Genomic DNA, 20,333 nt, shown 5'->3' on the forward strand with positions numbered 1-20,333 from the left:
GTTGGCGCTCCTTCCAACGTGAGTTTGCTATGGTGATGCTGCTGCTCAATGATTGGGCCACCAATGCCAGAGAGGGGCATCGCCAAAATTCTGTCTCTCAAATTTCTGTGGGGAGTGGCCTGTGGGGAGCGGGGGTTGGGCAGGGGGGAGTGGCAGCTGAGATCCCATTGTGATGTCATTTTCGGCTGGCGGAATGTTCACGGCAGCGTATGTAAATGAGATCCCATTGTGATTGGAGGACTGACAGATGCCATTGTGACATCATCACTGGAAGCTACTCACAGTCAGTTATAAAAAATCCGAAGGAATCTTGATTATATCGATGACGGGAAAAAGCTGAGTAAGGTTTGCAAAGCTTTCAGCACTATACTACCGTGAACCGTTTTTGCAAAAATACCATCACACAGATACACACATGGAAACAAGACGAGACTTTGGATGGACGGATGGAAGGATGGAAAAATGGATGGATGGATGGATCAGACAGAACAATGAATTTCTAACTTGCAGCAGCACCACAGAATATATAAAGATAGTACCTACCGTATAAACTACCGTATTTTCCGGCGCTATTTTTTACCCAAATATAAGGCACGAAAATCTACCTGCGTCTTGGAGGCCGAGGTTATGTTGTTAGCCAAGAGAGATAGACAAGAATGATGTTGCTGTACTGAGGGATAGCCATGTCTAACCCTCATTGCTGTCAGTTGATGGGAAGCGGCTGTAATGTGGGAAGCGGCTGTAAAAGGACAGTGCCGCTGGGGGGGGGGGAACGAGTTCCTTTCACAGCGTGTGGGGAATCTGGCCCGGGTCAGTACGGGCAGGAGTGTTGAGAAGGAGGGGGTCGGGGATTATGCTAGTAACTCACTGACTCACCGCTGTCAAGGTGTTCTGGGTGCGGAGCCACCGCATTGTGGCCGGGCAGGGAAGTAACTCGGGTGGCTGCGAGCGGCCGCCGGGACCAGACACCGGAACCGGCCGCCACCTCGGCACCTTCTGTCGGCACGCTCACTGCTGGCAGTACTCTCCGTCTGATCATCTCTCTCCTGCCGCTTGCCGGCCTCGCTCATGTCAGCCGCTTCCCGCAAATCCTTAAATTCCGACTGCCGCCGGCAGCAGGACATGGCTTCACTTGCTGCGCCAGGTGACACTGCATGGAATTCACTGCCATGTCTTTCAATGTAAATTTACATGGGGACATGCTTTGGAGGCATGTGGAGGTTGTTGGTCAAGTGAGAATAACAGAGAAAATAAGAATGCTGCTGTCCTGTCCAGCGCACAAAAGCATGTTGGTATTATTTTGAAATTCTCGTTATATCTGATTTGACCTGGCTTGGAGACTGGACAGTGAGGGGACCAGCTCAAGTGCAAAGATCAAAGAGCAGAGTGCATCAGCGGGCGATGGATAACAGGACAGCGGGTGGTGTAGCTTACTCCTGTGTCAGCGTGAGTAACCTCAATTGGTCCCTTGAACTAGTATTGTCATTCAATAAGATCACAACTGATTCAACTTGTCCCGGTTGTTGTGGTTCAGTGTTCTTAAACAGACAAAAACGCAAATAAAATCAGTGATCAAGCAGTACAATCTTTATTTTGCCAGGCGGGTGTGGTAGGACTCTTGCAGTGTGTAGATTACACACTATACAGAGTTCTTATCTGCACACAAAGGGACAGTGATTAAGTACATGTTTTTATACTCCAATAATCATCGATTCAGCAATACCTTATCTACAGAGCATAGTACAGCCTCTTGCTTCTTAAGATTGACAGTTCCGTAAGATTGACAGCGTCTAGACAGGTTCTCCTGACAGAGGAAGGGTTAGCCATATATAGTTATATGAGAAGGCTATTTTCCTGCAGAACAAGCATTTTGTTTTTTTCTACTAATGACGCATAATATAATCTTATAGAGCAAGTGTTAGTGCCAAGAGTCTGAACCTCCTCTAAATGTTTATATTATAGAGGAGACATTCATGAAGCTGTACTTGTTATCTCACATATTATTGGAAAAGGGTACATCAACATTTTGTTAGCCTTGTTAGTGTACTGAGAGCATGGATGAGCTTTTTGCTGGCTTTGCAATTTAATTGGAGAAGGTGACAGCTTGTCTTAGTTTTGGCTGAATCCATTTTGTAAGGTTTAAATCTTTTAACTTCCACACGGTGTGCTCCCGTTTTCTCCACTATCTCTCTACCTGCCGTCACCCTCCACCCCTCATCCATTCAGTCATTCAGAATGGAGGAGATCTGGAAGCCTTGGGTAAATTGAATTGTCACCTTCTTTATTTTCTTTTATTATTATTATCATTTTTTTGAGCGTGTTGAAATTCTATGTCCTGCCAGCCTTTTCAAAATTTATCAGCTCAAAATGGGGGGGGGGGGGGGGGGGGCGGGGGGCGGGTGCGTCTTCATGGCCGGGGAATATGGTAAATATACACACACATACATACATACCATGCTCTGGATGAAATTAAACATTCATCACCTTCCCTCTACCAATTACTACAAATCTGTGCCTCCCCCTTTTCTATTTACTTTGTTTAAGCATTTCTAATTGTAATTGTCCGTCAGGAAATGTTAACGACTTGGCTCATCCCACACTGCAGGAGTACATGCTGAGGGGTTCACTAAAGCATGATGCAGCCAACGCCAAGGCTGAGCAGGAGGACCGCAGTCTAGGATGTTTGTGCTGCTGAACAAAGACTCTCTTTATTCTTTATATTCTTTATTCTGAATAAAGTTTATTTTGAGAAAATAATTCAAATTTTAATATATCTCAATTAAATCTTCCTTCATCTTTCTTTGTTCAAAAGCAAACAACTTGTCTAATCTTTGCTCATAGCTGCAATTTTCGAGTTCTAGCAACGTCCTAAAAAACTTTCCTCGGCATTTTCTTCTCTGCGGTGCAATCACATCTTTTCATGTCAGATGGCGACTATTATGCAGTAATCTGCCAGTGCCCTGGTGTTCCGTCAGTGCCTTGGTGGATATTCCAAATATCTTTAATCACCTCATTGACCTTTAAGACATATGGATGTGTAATTCAAAATCTCTCTGACGGACCACATCGCTCAATAACCTTCCGTTTATTGGATATTTTAAATGCATTTCGTTGTCTCTGTACTGTACACTGACAATGACAATTAAAATTGAATCTGAATCTGAATCTGATATTTCTTGGTCTTGTTGCACCTCCCTAAATTTATTATCTCACCCATCTCTGGATTACTTTTTTGCCACATTTTGGCAAAACTATTCAGATTATCTATAACTTCCTGCAATCTAATGCTTTCCTTTTTGCTATCAACCATTAAGCTATTATTTGTTTCATCAGCAAATTTCTTCATACCATTACATTTACAGTGCCCTCCATAATGTTTGGAACAAAGTCCCGTCATTTATTTATTTGCCTCTGTACTCTACAATTTGCGATTTGTAATAGAAACAAAAATCACATGTGGTTAATGTGCACATTGTCAGATTTTATTAAAGGGTATTTTTTATACATTTTGGTTTCACCATGTAGAAATTACAGCTGTGTTTATACATAGCCCGCCCATGTGATTTCTACATGGTGAAACCCAAATGTATAAAATGGCCTTTATTAAAATTTGACCACGTGCACTTTAACCACATGTGATTTTTTTTTTTCTATTACAAATCTCAAATTGTGGAGTACAGAGGCAAATAAATAAATGACGGGTATTTGACCCAAACATTATGGAGGGCATTGTAAATGTCAACCATCAACAAAAAATGCCAAAAGCAAAGGAATGAATTATGAGCCCTGTGGAACCCCACTGACAACAAACAGCCTTCTGGACACACAATCACCTATTAATTTGCTTGTTGTTACTGAGCCAATTTTATATCCAATTTGCCATTCCTGCTTGGATCCTTTGGTCTTTTACTTTTTCAACCAACTGGCCTTATGGGGCTGTGTCACGTAGATTACATAAAATAGTTAACCTCATCAACCTTCAAATACAAGCAGAACATTCTAGAAATATTCAGCAGGATGGGCTACATTTATATAAAGAGATATAAAGTTAACATTTCAGTTTGAAGCTTAATTTTTTTTTCTCCTACTACAGATGCGCTCTGAGCGGCTGAATATTTTCAATATTGCTGTTTTCTATTTTAGATTTGCAGCACCTGAATTTCAAAATAACCTTGAATAAGACTAATATAGTCAGAGCAAAAAAAGAAATTGGAGGAAGGATAATCCATTCAACTTCTTGACCTTGGAAAGACTCAAAATGATGGAGCAGGTCAGACAGCATCCTTGGGGAACATGGATTGGTGATGTTTCGGGTCGGGACCCTGGACTTAAAAGTGACCTGTACCGAAATGTCACCCATCCAAATGTTATCTTGCAGCAGAAAGCGATGCTGCCTGACCTGCTGTGTTACTCCATAATCTTCACCAGTAACTTTCCTCGCATGGATGTTGGACTTACTGATCAATAGTTCCCAGATTTTTCATTGCTGTCCTTGTTAACCACGGTCCAGTCTTCAGGAATATCGCCCGTGTCTAATGACGATTCATGTATGATGCCACACTCCAGGATTAAGGGTAGTCATTCCTATTTCACTGCTAAATTATTATTTCTTTGCACCCATGTGGCCTCGGGTTATGATGAGATCTAGAGGAATACAATAGCTCTGGCAAAATCCATGGGGATATAGATGACTAAGTGCCTCTTAATGACATTGACAATAATTGATAATAGATTCATTGAGCAGTAATTAACTAAATATGATTTATCCTTGTTTTGTGATTGGAACGTACTTCGTGAATTTCTACACATTTTCTGGTATATGCCTGAACTGTAACTGTTCTGGAACAGCTTGACCAGAGGTGCAGCTAGTTCAGGAGCTAGTGTCTTCAATGCTACAGCAGTAATGTGTCCTCGTCCCTGGCCTTTGGTCTCAGCCGTTTCTATGTATCACGTGGAGTAAATTTAATTGTTTGGAGACTGACTTCTGTGATGATAAGATCTCAAAGGAAATGATGCGGATGAAAGTGAAGTTATGATGTGGATGAAAGTGACGATAGCATGTTAATTCTTGAAGCCATCTCCGAATGAAATTCTCATTCTGAATTCATTTGACTTAAAATGTATATTTTGCAAACTTACTTTGTAGGTACAGGTGCACAACCTTTTATCCGAAAGCCTTGGGACCAGACACTTGTCGGATTTCGGACATTTTCGGATTTCAGAATGGAAGATTTTTAGCGTAGATTAGGTAGGTAGCGCGGGCGGCTTGAAAAGTCTGGAGCAGCTGCCTCCTCCCCGGAGACTGGGAGAATCATTGCGTAAATGTTAGTCAGTTAGTTTGGAGGGATTTTATGTGGTGGTGGTGGTGTAGGGGTGAAGGGGGAAACTTTAATTCTTAGTCCCCTACCTACCTGGTCGGCGACTCCCAACCTCGCGGAGCTGGGGGCTCCGTCCGGCCACGGGCGGCGCCGGTTGTAGCTCCGACCCCGGCAACTCTACCCCTGGCTGCGCGGCTCCAAATCCAGCGCAGCCCGCAGCCCCCAGCCCCCAGCTCCGCACCAGCGGGGTGCGGGCAATGCCTTACCGGGTCGCCGTGCGGCAAGCTCCGGAGCACTGTGGCCGCCTTCTTCCAACATCGCGGAGCGTCGCTGGATTTGGAGCCGCGGAGCTGGGGGCTCCGTCCGGCCGCGGCGGCGCCGGTCGGAGCTCCAACCCCGGCAACTCTACCCCTGGCTGCGCGGCTCCAAATCCAGCGACGTTCCGCGATGTTGTGTGTCGGCGGCCACAGCGCTCCGGAGCTTGCCGCACGGCGACCCGGTAAGGCATTGCCCGCTCCCCGCTGGTGCGGAGCTGGGGCGTCCGGCCGCGGGCCGCGCTGGATTTGGAGCGCCTCGCAGCCAGGGGTAGAGTTGCCGGGGTCGGAGCTACAACCGGCGCCGCCGCGGCCCCACCGGCCACAGCGCTGCGGAGCTTACTGCACAGCGACCCGGTAAGGCATTGACCGCTCCCCGCCTCTCCGACCAGGTAGGGGACTAAGAATTAAAGTTTACCCCTTCACCCCCCTTCACATAAAAGCCCTCCGAACTAACTGACTAACATTTAAGCAATGATTTACAGATGTTTAACAGTCTCCCGGTTTCCAGGGAGGAGGCAGCCGCTACAGTAGTACAGACCTGGGTTGACCGTGGGTCGTTTTGGGTCAAGTTTGGCGCCAAACGCGAGCTTTGGTGCGCAGACGACATCTGGAAAAAATGGCCGGTTTTCGGAGCTTTTCGGTTTCTGGAACACCGGATAAAAGGTTGTGCACCTGTACTGCAAAAAGTACGTTATTATTTGCTATCTTCCTATTCTGTCATGAAGTTTGTTCTATCCAACAGTGTCAGTGAACGTATGCATACATCAGGACACTGTCTTGGTGTAGGACCTCATCAAAAATCCCTTTTGGTCAAAAACTATCTATGACGGTGCAAAGCATAGTGAAAATGATGTTTAAAACAAATCATTGCTCAGTTATTTTCCTAAGGTTTTGAGAAAATATTGATGAACTTTTTTATTTGAGAGAAATATAATGACATTTGTCAGTTCCTTTAAACCAAAATATTTTTTTCATTCTTGCATGCTTTTGATGAAAATCATTCATTTGATTTTGATTATATACACCAAAGCATTTATATTATATTACCTTGCTTTCAAAATGATGTTATCCCATTGCTGTTTAAGACAACATTTCGTATTTACTTCCATTAAATTCAAAAGACTATGAATCTTGATGCACATGGTTTTATGGCTGCTACCAACATAACAATGTTGGCAATGTCAGCAGGTTCTTAGACCACAGGAAATAACACACGCAAGCATCGTTACCGTCACCCAGTGACCTAAATGTACTTTCCTACAGGGGACATAGAATAGCAGTTTGAACCCTGGTTGATTTTTGATCTTTACTTGCATCAATTTTACCAGTTAAACCCCTGCCTCGCGGTGCAAGTCCACCCACGAGTGATCCCGAGTTAAAAACAAATCAAACTCGTGATAATCACGTAGAATTAATGTAGCGGGAACGTCGGAACTCGTGGACGTAAATTTTACAGTGATCTAACAATTCATTTTCAGTGAGTAATGCCTTTCAATGATTGATGCCAGACCTTGAACAAATGCAGTTCAAATGGACACCCGTTGCCTTAGTACAGCATGGCTTTTAGCATTACTAACTCCAAGGGAAAGGCACGGATCAGTTTTCGTGATGCAGCTCAATCAAACCAAACATTCAATGCAGGACAATGTTGAGTTGATGCAGCTTCATTGAGTCATCCTGGTTTTCTTTGGAAAGCGAGTTAAGCCTTTCTCAGATGCAATCTTAATGTGGTTCATCTCAAGTTAAAGAGGCAAATGCAACAAGTTTGAGCTATTTTGGAAGGATTGTTTCTTGAAACAAACTGCTCTAAAAGTTTGCAGGAAGGAATTGCAGATACTAGTTTAAACCAAAGATAGACACAAAATGATGGACTAACTCAGCTGGTCAGGCAGCATCACTGGAGAAACGAAATAGGTGATGTTTCGGGTCGAGATCATTCTTCAGACTGGGTCTTAGCCTGAAGAAGGGTCCCGTCCCGAAACGTCGCCTACTGCTTTTCTCAAGAGATCTTGCCTAACCCGTGGAGTTACTCGAGCATTTTGTGTCTATCTTTGGTTTAAACTAGCATCTGCAATTCCTTCCTTCCAAACTTCCTTCCTTCAAACGTCACCGATTCCTTTTATCCAGAAATGTTGCGTGACCCGTTGAGTTAACTCGGCAGCTGGACAGAGGAAAAAAAAGGTGAGTGAATGCATTCCTGTTTGAATAAGTGCAGGAAGGAACTGCAGATGGTGGTTTACACCAAAGACAGGCACAAAAAGCTGGAGTAGCTCAGCGGGTCATGCAGCATCGCTGAAAAAAAGTCTTGACTCGAAGCGTCGCCTATTCCTTTTCTCCGGAGATGCCATCTGACCCGCTGAGTTACTCCAGCTTTTTGTGTCCATCTCTTGTTTGAATAAGATTATTTGAAAATGAAATGATCCACACCCACTCTTAAAAATAAATCGCCTTTATGTGAAAAATAAACCAATTGCAAAACTTTGCCAACACGAAGGGGAATATCCTTTGGGGTCGTTCGCTACCATCCGCTTTCACGGATAAAACAGTGCAGGATATGATAACGTGGCCAATGATATAGGTGTGAGGCAAGATCCCCGAAATACAGTCTGCCGAGCGATGAATAAACGGGTAAGAAATGCACTGACCGTCAGCCTACATGTTGAAAAATCCCAAAACTCGGGTTGAGTTAAACAAAGTACATTAGACAAGAAACCTTTACAAATAGCGAAGCTTCGCCTATGGCAGCGCACACACCTGGTTAAAATGTCCCAAAGGGCGGAAACGGGTCCTTCGGCCCACTGAGCTAGCCGTCAAACACTCATTCACCTCAAACTCATTTCTGCCCGCATTAACCATATAACCATATAACAATTACAGCACGGGAACAGGCCATCTCGACCCATCTAGTCCGTGCCAAATACGTATTCTCCCCTAGTCCCATATACCTGCGCTCAGACCATAACCCTCCATTCCTTTCCCGTCCATATAACTATCCAATTTATTTTTAAATGATAAAAACGAACCTGCCTCCACCACCTTCACTGGAAGCTCATTCCACACAGCCACCACTCTCTGAGTAAAGAAGTTCCCCCTCATGTTACCCCTAAACTTCTGTCCCTTAATTCTCAAGTCATGTCCCCTTGTTTGAATCTTCCCTACTCTCAGTGGGAAAAGCTTATCCACATCAACTCTGTCTATCCCTCTCATCATTTTAAAGACCTCTAACAAGTCCCCCCTTAACCTTCTGCGCTCCAAAGAATAAAGCCCTAACTTGTTCAACCTTTCTCTGTAACTTAGTTGCTGAAACCCAGGCAACATTCTAGTGAATCTCCTCTGTACTCTCTCTATTTTGTTGACATCCTTCCTATAATTAGGCGACCAAAATTGTACACCATACGCCAGAATTGGTCTCACCAATGCCTTGTACAATTTTAACATTACATCCCAACTTCTATATTCAATGCTCTGATTTATATAGGCCAGCACACCAAAAGCTTTCTTTAGCACCCTATCTACATGAGATTCCACTTTCAGGGAACTGTGCACAGTTATTCCCAGATCCCTCTGTTCACGTGCATTCTTCAATTCCCTACCATTTACCATGTACGTCCTATTTTGATTTGTCCTGCCAAGATGTAGCACCTCACACTTATCAGCATTAAATTCCATCTGCCATCTTTCAGCCCACTCTTCCAACTGGCATAAATCTCTCTGTAGACTTTGAATATCTACTTCATTATCTACAACCCCACCTATCTTAGTATCTTCTGCATACTTACTAATCCAATTTATCACACCATCATCCAGATCATTGATGTACATGACAAACAACAGTGGACCCAACACAGATCCATGTGGCACCCCACTAGTCACTGGCCTCCAACCTGACAAACAACCATCCACCATTACTCTCTGGCATCTCCCATTCAGCCACTGTTGAATCCATCTTGCTACTCCACCATTAATACCCAACAATTGAACCTTCTTAACCAACCTTCCGTGAGGAACCTTGTCAAAGACCTTACTGAAGTCCATATATACAACATCCACTGCTTTACCCTCATCAATTTCCCGAGTAACCTCTTCAAAAAATTCAAGAAGATTAGTCAAACATGACCTTCCAGGCACAAATCCATGTTGACTGTTCCTAATCAGACCCTGTTTATCCAGATGCGTATATATATTATCTCTAAGTATCTTTTCCATTCATTTGCCCACCACTAATGTCAAACTAACAGGTCTATAATTGCTAGGTTTACTCTTAGCCCCCTTTTTAAACAATGGAACAACATGCACAGTACGCCAATCCTCGGGCACTATTCCCGTTTCTAATGACATTTGAAATATTTCTGTCATAGCCCCTGCTATTTCTACACTAACTTCCCTCAATGTCCTAGGGAATATCCTGTCAGGACCTGGAGACTTATCCACTTTTATATTTCTCAAAAGTGTCAGTACTTCTTCTTCTTTGAATCTCATAGTTTCCATAGCTACTCTACTTGTTTCCCTTACCTCACATAATTCAATATCCTTCTCCTTGGTGAATACCGAAGAAAATAAATTGTTCAATATCTCCCCCACCTCTTTTGGCTCTGCAGATAGCTGTCCACTCTGACTCTTTAATGGACCAATTTTATCCCTTGTTATCCTTTTGCTATTAATATGGCTGTAGAAACCCTTTGGATTTACTTTCACCTTACTTGCCAAAGCAACCTCATCTTCTTTTAGCTTTTCTAATTTCTTTCTTAAGATTCTTTTTACATTCTTTATACTCCTCAAGCACCTCATTTACTCCATGCTGCCTATAATTATTGTAGATCTCTCTTTTTCCGAACCAAGTGTCCAATTTCCCTTGAAAACCATGGCTCTTTCCAATTTTTACTATTTCCTTTCAACCGAACAGGGACATAAAGATTCTGTACTCTTAAAATTTCCCCTTTAAATGTCCTCCATTTCTCTTCCACATCTTTCCCATAAAACAAACTGTCCCAATTTACTCCTTTTAAATCCTTTTGCGGCTCCTCAAAGTTAGCCTTTCTCCAATCAAAAATCTCAACCGTAGGTCCAGTTCTGACCCTCTCCATAATTATATTGAAACTAATGGTATTGTGATCACTGGTCCCGAACTGTTCCCCAACGCATACCTCTGCCACCTGACCCGTCTCATTTCCTAACAGGAGGTCCAGCACCGCCCCTTCTCTAGTAGGTACTTCTATGTATTGCTGCAAAAAACTATCCTGCACACATTTTACAAACTCCAACCCATTCAGCCCATTTACAGAATGTGTTTCCCAGTCTATGTGTGGAAAATTGAAATCTCCCACAATCACTACCTTGTGCTTACTACTAATATCTGCAATCTCCTTGCATATTTGCTCTTCCAATTCTTGCTCCCCATTTGGCAGTCTATAATACACCCCTATGAGTGTTGCTACCCCTTTCCCATTTCTCAGTTCCACCCAAATAGCCTCCCTAGACGAGCCCTCTAATCTATCCTGCCAAAGCACTGCTGTAATATCTTCCCTGATAAGCAAAGCAACACCTCCACCTCTTGCCCCTCCAATTCTATCACACCTGAAGCAACGAAATCCTGGAATATTTCATTTCCAATCACAGCCCTCCTGCCACCATGTTTCACTGATCGCCACAACATCATACTTCCAGGCATTCACATCAATTTCCCACCTGAGCCCCATTCGACCACTCACTGACACATTGGGGGAAGGTGACAGTCCTTCAGGTAGACAGCCAAGAAGAATTTCATATCTACACTCAGGTGGACTGGCAGATGGAGGAGATACGAGTCGGGGAAACAAAGGAAAAGCCCAAGAGAAATACAGGGAAAGGGATATTGGAAAAGACAGATGCTGGAATCCTGAAACGCATGTCAAAACATTTAAAAGGTATAAACACATAGCAAATAGATGCAGGAGTAGGCCATACGGCCCTTAGAGCCAGCATTGCCATTCAATATGATCATGGTTGATCATCCAAAATCAGTACCCCGTTTCTGCTTTCTCCCCATATCCCTTGATTCCGTAACCCTAAGAAATTTAAACATGGGAGGCTTTTTAGAGTGAAAAAAACTGCATGGCATAATTTTTGCCATGTGATGATTTTTCCACACGCCGGTAGTCGTTGTTGGCTCGAGTAACTTGGGAGGGGAACTTGGTAACTCGGGAGAGGAACTTGGTACATCGCAGAAATGAGAAGTAAACTGCAAACTTAGACATGCACGTGGGAAGTCGTTTAGACTCGTGAACATAAACTTGGAATCCCGTAGACAACCACGAGTTTGTTTTTTTCTTTCACTCGTCACTCGTGGGTGGACTCGCATCATGAGACAGGGCTATTAGTTGAGATCAGCTATGTCACTATAGACTAGCAATGAATTTGGACATTTCTGACATTTACATATAAATGCAATAGGAATAAAGCCATCTGCTATGTTGTTGGAAGCTCTTGAGATGGCCCTATTCTACCCCACATGCTGACCAGTGTTTTCATGCATATTCACGTATAAAACCTTTCTTATGCCATTTCATACTCATAATCTCCTTATGATTCAGACTGTTGAAGTGGGAGGATGAGACCAACTCTGATCAGATGAAAAGAGATTTTCAGCTAGGAAGGGCCAAGATATTTTTGGTAAGACTGAAGCAGATTGTGGGGGGGAGGGCAAAGTATGATTGGGGAAATAACTGAGTTGTGAGTCCATTAGAGGGCTTATAGGGGGAAATTCAAGAGGGAGTTATGGTATTAGATGTAAGAGCTGGCATAGCAGGCCATTGGATAAGGAAAGATCTGTGCAGGAATGGGGGATGTCAGCAGAGACTGGTGATACATTATGAGTGAGGAAAGGACCAGATGTGGGGATAATATATTAACAAGGAATATAATTGTAGCACAACATTTCCACTGCCAAACTTCCTAAATCGAATATCAATGTACCTTAATTGGTACTCGTGATAATAAAACACCTTTGAACCTATCAGTAGGCTCAGAGAAAGACAGACCATCCCACGATAAAAACCTCTTCCAGTGTTAGAGGCCAAAGCTCTTCATGTGCATAGCAGTAAGAGGATCGGTCCGAGTCAGCATGGAGTTACCATGCTTGTCTAATATTCTGGAATTTTTTGAGGATGTAACTAGGAGAATGGACAAGGGAGTGCCAGTGGATGTAGTACCTGGACTTTCAGAAAGCATTTGATAAGGTCCCACATAGGAGATTAGTGGGCAAAATTAGCACACATGGTATTGGGGGTAAGGTACTGACATGGATAGAAAACTGGTCAGCAGACAGGAAACAAGGAGTAGGGATTAACGGGTCTCTTTCAGAATTGCAGGCAGTGACTGGTGGGGTACCTCAAAGATCGGTGCTGGGATCGCAGCTATTTACAACATTTTAATGATTTAGATGAAGGGATTAAAAGTAACATTAGCAAATTTGCAGATTACACAAAGCTGGGTGGTGGTGTGAACTGTGAGGAGGATGCTATGAGGATGCAGGATGACTTGGACAGGTTGGGTGAGTGAGCAGATGGATGGCAGATGCAGCTGGATAAATGTGAGGTTATCCACTTTCGTGGCAAAAACAGGAAGGCAGATTATTATCTGAATGGTGTCAAGTTGGGGAAAAGGGGAAGTACAACGAGACCTGGGGGGGTCCTTGTTCATCAGTCATGGAAAGTAATCATGCAGGTATAGCAGGCAGTGAAGAAAGCTAATGGCATGTTGGCCTTCATAACGCGAGGAGTTAAGTATAGGAGCAAAGAGGTCCTTCTGCAGTTGTACAGGGCCTTAATGAGACCACACCTGGAGTACTGTGTGCAGTTTTGGTCTCCAAATTTGAGGAAGGACATTCTTGCTTTTGAGGGAGTGCAGCGTAGGTTCACAAGGTTAATTCCCGGGATGGCGGTACTGTCATATGTTGATAGAAGGGAGCGGCTGGGAATTTAGAAGGATAATAATAATAATAATAATAAATTTTATTTTCGGGCGCCTTTCAAATCTCAAGGTCACCTTACAAAGATCAAACAGAAGAGAAAAAAAACATATAGTCGGAGAAAAATAAATAATAAGGACATCATCAACACACAAATTAAAGATAGAAATCGCTCCAAAGACACAAAATTAAAAAAAAAAAAAACACAATGTGAAGAGAGAGCAGCGGCAGCTAAAGAGCGCCAGCGTCCACTCTCTCTTCCGACAGCCATCTTGGACACAGACTAACAAAGTACCTGATGGATGAGAGGGATCTTATTGAAACATATAAGATTATTAAGGGATTGGACACGCTAGAGGCAGGAAACATGTTTCCTATGTTAGTCGAATCCAGTACCAGGGGCCACAGTTCAAGAATAAGGGGTAGGCCATTTAGAATGGAGATGAGGAAAAACGTTTTCACCCAGAGAGTTGTGAATCTGTGGAATTCTCTGCCTGAGAAGGCAGTGGAGGCCAATTCTCTGGATACTTTCAAGGGAGAGTTAAGTGCCCATCCCACTTTTGCGTCATTTGCGCGTCACGCAGATGGTGCGCAAAGATTTTGTGCATCCCAAAATCCTGGGGCGCCGCACGCGACCGTGCGTCATTGCCTACATCACCACGCACCATGCGCGCGTAATGCTGTCGTGTAAATTACACGCAAATGACGCCCAAGTGGGACAGGCCCTTTCGATAGAGCTTTTAAAGATAGCGGCGTCTGGGGTATATAGCGAGAAGGCAGGAACAGGGTACTGATAGTGGATGATCAGCCATTATCATATTGAATGGCGGTGCTGTCTTGGACCGAATGGCCTACTGCACCTATTGTCTATTGTTGTTGAAGCACAGCAGTAATGATGCAAATGGCATTGACTGCTGTCTAAGTAATGAGCATATGCAATTTGGCCTTTCTCTGTCTGCTCATTATAGACTAAGATTGGGATACAATTTGATTTTTTAAAGTCGGTTTAATTAAGAATTTCCAGACATAATTCACTACAAAGGAATTAAAGAGATGTTAAACTGTCCTAGTTTAGATGTCATTGGTATGATGTATATAGTAACATTTATTAAATTTAGATTTTCAATAATGTTTGTTTACATTTATAGCAGATAATTTATTTTTGTTTCACTTTGCAGGCTTTCAAAGAGATGCTGTATGCAGCCCAAGACCAAGCACCGTCTTTAGAAGGTGATGATTTTCATATAATTTTAACAATTAGTAGAGATGGACCTCATTACTATTGACTACATGGTGTTAAATATATATATATATATATATATATATGTGTGTATGTGTCTGCTAGGGACGCCGAATTGATGGCAGCCTCTGCCTACAGTCTGTCTGTTTCCCTATCTTTTTTAAATTTTAGTTTTAAAATTGTGTTTTGGAGGTTTCTTTAGTTTTTCTATGTGGGGGAGGGGGGTAGGGTAAGGGGGAAACCGTTTCCCATTCACTTCCTGGCGAGGATGCGACTATTCGCCGAGTCGCGTCCTCGCACCCCCTTCGCGCGGCCTACCAACTGGATTGGCGCGGCCTTTCCTGCTGGGGACCGGCCAAAGCAGCGGCGGCGCAGCACTGGATTCACCGCGGAGCGGGCATTGCCTACCTGGATTGCCGTTGGAAGCTCCGGAGTGCTGAACCTGCTGCTTCAATATCGCGGAGCTGGGTTTTTGGACAGCTCCCAGCGCGGGCGGCGCTGACCAACATCGCGGAGTCCTGGGCCCTTTGCCGAGGGCCGCCAGCGTTGAATCTCCGCCCAGCGCGGCCTGTGGACTTCGGGAGCCGGTAGGAAGTGGCCGATTCGGATGTACAAGCCGTTGAGGTGGTTCTCCCGTTCCGACGTCGGAGTTCCATCATTCCATCGGAGTTCCTGTAGTGGCGACTGCGAGGGGTTTGGGAGCCCCCACACCACGGGTGAACAATAGAGGACAACAGAGGAGGATGACTGAATTTTGGAGCCTTCCCTCACAGTGGGAAACTTTGATTCCGCTGTGTGGGGATGTCTATGTTAAAGGCTATCGTGTTCTGTGCTCTGTATTATTCGTATGGCTGTATGGTGACGACACATTTCACTGTACCAATTGGTACATGTGATAAATAAATGTATCTTGTGTATATATAATATATGTTCCCATGTACTGAATCATTCAGGCCACAATGCCATTACATCATAACAAATGAAATTGAGTGAACACATCGAATAGGAAAGAGTTTGAATAGAATTTATCATGCATAATTTTTAAATGTTCTCTATTCATAAGAAAATAATTGTGATTAGTGCTGTATTAAAATGTTCCCGCACAATTATTCCATCAGGTAGGAATACATTCATAAGAAACAGATCTCTGTGGTGGGTAAGAAGGAGGTTGATGCAAATGTTGGCTGTGAATGGCGTGTCCAAGAAATCAATTATGAGATAATTGTTTTTTAACACTATATATTTATGTTTTGTAGCTGAAGGAAATAACCAGATTGTCAAAAATGCACTTGATCTCAAATTAGTGGTTAAGAAGAAAGATTTTGAACTCTAGAGAAGCAGCAAATACTAAATATTTTGGAGCAGTTGGAAAATGATTAATATCCACCTACATTCCTTTCTCTTGCTTCACATTCCATGCTCCTATCCTTATCTCACACTTTTATTTTCTTCTCTGGCCATTGTCCAGCCATCTGCCAATAAAAAACCTTACTCATCTGTATCGCATACCGGGCTTTATCCCACCCCTATCTCTCTTCCATCTTTCTCCCCCATTCTACAATCTGTCCGAAGAAGGTATAAACCCGAAACGTCACCTACCTATGTTCTCCATAGATACTGCCTGACCCACTGAGTTATTCCAGTACTAGGGAAGGTAGACAAAAAAACTGGAGATACTCAGTGGGTGAGGCAGCATCTATGGAGCGAAGGAATAGGCGACGTTTTGGGTCGAGACTCTTCTTCAGACTGACCCGAAACGTCGCCTATTCCTTCACTCCATATATGCTGCCTCACCAGTTGAGTTTCTCCAGCTTTTTCGTCTTCGTTCAATTTTTCCAGCATCTGCAATTCTTTCCTAACCAGTACTAGGGAAGGTGCTTCTAATCAATTTTGAATTTTACTCTTGGTGCTGCTTCTAATTGCACATGAATGTGAATGACGAATTGCTCTTTAAATAAATCTGTATTTTCTTCAGTCAAGCTTAATAGTACTTGATTGCAGCCCTTGAAAGGGAACATCTGCCTATTAACCATTTGCACCTGAGGAAATCTCAAAACACCTAATTTGTGTAGCCAGTCACAGACCCAAAACATTTCTGATGATCAGATATGGTTGTGTTTGAATGTTCTGCCACTGCATGTTATTGGGCCCAGGAATATAACTGATTTCTTCATGAGTGTGTCCAGATGCATTTTGCAGCCAGCTCTCAGTATTTTGCCAATGACTGGTGTAGAAACAGTATTTCCATTCATATGAATGGATCGTGCAACCCAATAAAATAGGCCAGGTGCATTACATTTCATACATTATTTTAGTGCTGCTTTGAATTATTAATTAGTGTTTGGATTAAGGGCTTTTAGAATATTCTTCAGGATGGACCTTGAGGTACAACACCTTGGGAACACAACTGCCTGGGAGCATCTCTGTTTTGCTAAACACGTTTTTTTTGGTGCTATGAATGAGCTTGTTCAGTCCTTAACATCTGAAAAAGTAAACGGAGAAAGACATAAAGATTAGGGAACTCTGAAAGGTTAATAGGGATGTCTTGGGTATAGTCTGCATTAAAGCAGAGGAGGCATTGGAGTCTTAAAACAAGTGAAGGTAGGAATGTGTATGTGTAAGAAGGAACTGCAGATGCTGGTTTAAACTGAAGATAGAAACAAAAAGCTGGAGTAACCCAAAGGAATGGGTGATGTTTTGGGTCTAGACCCTTCTTCAGACTGATCTCGACCCGAAACGTCACCCATACCTTCTCTCCAGAGATGTTGCCTGTCCCGATAGGAAACTATATTGTTCAGGCATGATATTCTTCCAATTTAAATCGTAATTCAGATTTTTTTCTTTTCCTAACGAAGAATCAGATTTTTCAATTTTTTGTGCCCGATTTTGATACGATCGTAAAATAAAAGGGTGAGGGAAGGAGAGTCAGTGGAGGTACCGGTCTGGAGGCGGGCAAGCTTGTGATTCATGATGAAAGTCAGCACGGTCAGCCAATGGCGGGGGTGACACGCGGGAGGCCGTAGGTGGAGGGGGCACAAAGACACTCTTTGGCTGCTGCTGAGATCAGCCCGGCATCACCGTGCGAGCTGTGACGGTGCCCGTTTGTCGGAGGGAATCGGAGTGCGAGCAGGTGAGATGCGGGGACACGATCGGGAGCGCGGGCTCGGGGTGACTGGGACACCCGGACAGCTGAGACGGGGGTGATGGCTGCGGGGTGTTGATCCCTTCCACCTCCCCCTTCCCACTTGTGGGGAAAATAAATAAATGAACACAACAGTGTTTTGTGTTTCCCATATGGAGCTGTGACTGGAAAGGGAATGGTACGGGCGATGATAGTGGGGATTAGAGAGAGGCGGGGCCCTACCTCCTGGGCAGCGGCTACCCCCTCCCCTCCCTTTTCTGGTGATTTTCTGTTTATTTTGGGAATTTTGGTTTTCATTGTTATTGGCAGAGGTTTTTAATTTTCTACCTTCTTAGAGTTGTAGATGTGACATCAGTGTATTGACAGTTAACTGTGCCTTGCAGTATTGTGCATAATTATGCCTTGAGATGGTGCCTTTCTCAGGTGATGTTTAGGTCTTTTGTGTTCTTTTGGCATCTCTACAAATTGCTCATTTAGAAATTCAGGTAACAATTTTTGTAAAGTTTTTTTGCTGTATGAAATCAATTATTTCATGAAATATTTATCTTTTGGGGGTTATTTTAATGGTTATTTGTTAGAAAAATTCTAAACTTCTGTTATGTAAACAACCAGCAGAAAGCTTAAGGGCCGGTCCCACTGTACGAGGTAATTCAAGAGTTCTCCCGAGTTTCCCCTGATTCGAACTCGGAGAATTACGGTAATAGCCGTTCGTAGGTACTCGGGGCACTCGTGGACATTTTTCAGTGCTGAAAAAACTTCACGAATTACCGCGTTTCCCGCGTACCTGCCGTTAGCATTATGAGCCACTACGAGACATCCACGAGCTACGACGTAGCCGCTACGTACATTCTACGTACTTACCACGAGTTTGATTTGTTTTAAACTTGGGAGAGCTCTTGAATAACCTCGTACAGTGGGACAGGCCCTTTGGGAATTGCATTCAGCTTATTGAAAATCCAGGAACCCCCAGGACTCTGCCGGGGGCCTAGCCGGCCTCTAGGACCCCCGGCCAATACTTCCTACATTTTCTCTGGAGGTGAATATCATGCCTGATTGTTCTGAATAAAATCAGTTGAGAGAAGATTAGGAACAGTATTTAAAATGACAAATAGCAAATATGAATCAGAATCGTTTGACAACAGAGTATGCTTTCTTGCATACGTGCTTCATAAAGGATTTGAGAGTAACAGAATTAAGGAACTTTGAGTACCAAGTTGTTAGCATTTCATTGTTACTTTTATTTGCCATCAAAAGCATCTTTAAAATACCTGGAATATTCATTTAGCCTTGATAGAGAACAGTTAAAATATTGGGGTGACAATGTATTTCTCCAATGTCAATAGTACATTTGGAGTTTCACAATTAGCATGCATTATGTTGAATACAAATATTTTATGGATAACTTTGTGAATTTCAATGCAACAATTGACTTTAGTGCAATGCCTGCAAGTTCCGGAAGAAAGTCTGAGCTTTCCCTTATTACTCCACTAAATCAGATATCCTAAATTATGTTCAGGTACTGAGGTGACATTTGAACTCGCAATCTATTGAGAATGCTATTGTGCGACATTCAGACAGAACCCAATATGTGACAATAAAAGTATTAAACGGTAGCATTCTCAGGAGTCAGCCGATTGGGAGTTGAAATGTTGCATCCGGTTTTGAATGTAATTTAGGGTGTCAGCTTTATTGGCGAACCAAAGGAAAGCTATTGTTAGTACTGTTGTTCAATCTGTGAGGTCGGAAACCAAATTTTCTCAGATGTATTCTCCCGATTCAGGCCTCAATCAAAATAAATCATCTGCTCAATTATCAGTTTTGTTGTTTGAGTCCCAGAACACAAATTAATACCTTATTTGCATGCATAATTGTGAATTATTTCAGTTATCTATTAATATTATCAAGCGTTGGAAAATCCTGCAATACCGTATTATATAAATATGATCTTTAATCTTTTAAATATTCTGTGCCACGGGATGTTTACTGTTCTGTTGCAAACATGGCCTGGAAGGTCACCTACTTGTTCTAATGTGGCTAAGAATGTAATCAAAGAGCTATAAATACCATCCATCGATGGCTGCAATCCTTGGCATTCCACTTTTGACATACTGTTGATAGAATCGTGATGTACTGTGGCTTCATACTTCCGGCTGGATGCAAGTAAGCTACTTGATGTAATTGAAATATCTTTAACGTAAATTTCTATAAATAGTTAAGGAGCGCATAATTAGCACAATGGGGGGAAAAAAACACACTTTAACCCGCTTTGAATTTGTCAAAATTGATTCCAATTTGATGATTTCAAATTGTCCTTGGCCCTCACTACTTACCACTAACATCCAAACCAAAATTCTATATTAATTCTATAGTT

General features: G+C 43.0%; 1 protein-coding gene across 2 annotated transcripts in view; it reads left to right on the forward strand.

Annotated features, from left to right (window-relative positions):
* LOC129701067 (xenotropic and polytropic retrovirus receptor 1 homolog) overlaps positions 1–20,333 on the forward strand; it is a 198,857-nt gene that overhangs the window by 26,002 nt on the left and 152,522 nt on the right. For both annotated transcript variants that reach the window (XM_055642017.1, XM_055642019.1), the window contains exon 2: positions 14,759–14,810. In XM_055642017.1, coding sequence (XP_055497992.1) covers positions 14,759–14,810 — 52 coding nt within the window. The remainder of the gene's footprint in view (positions 1–14,758; positions 14,811–20,333) is intronic.

Source organism: Leucoraja erinacea, chromosome 10, assembly GCF_028641065.1.
Source record: "Leucoraja erinacea ecotype New England chromosome 10, Leri_hhj_1, whole genome shotgun sequence".
Classification (NCBI taxonomy): Eukaryota; Metazoa; Chordata; class Chondrichthyes; order Rajiformes; family Rajidae; genus Leucoraja; species Leucoraja erinaceus.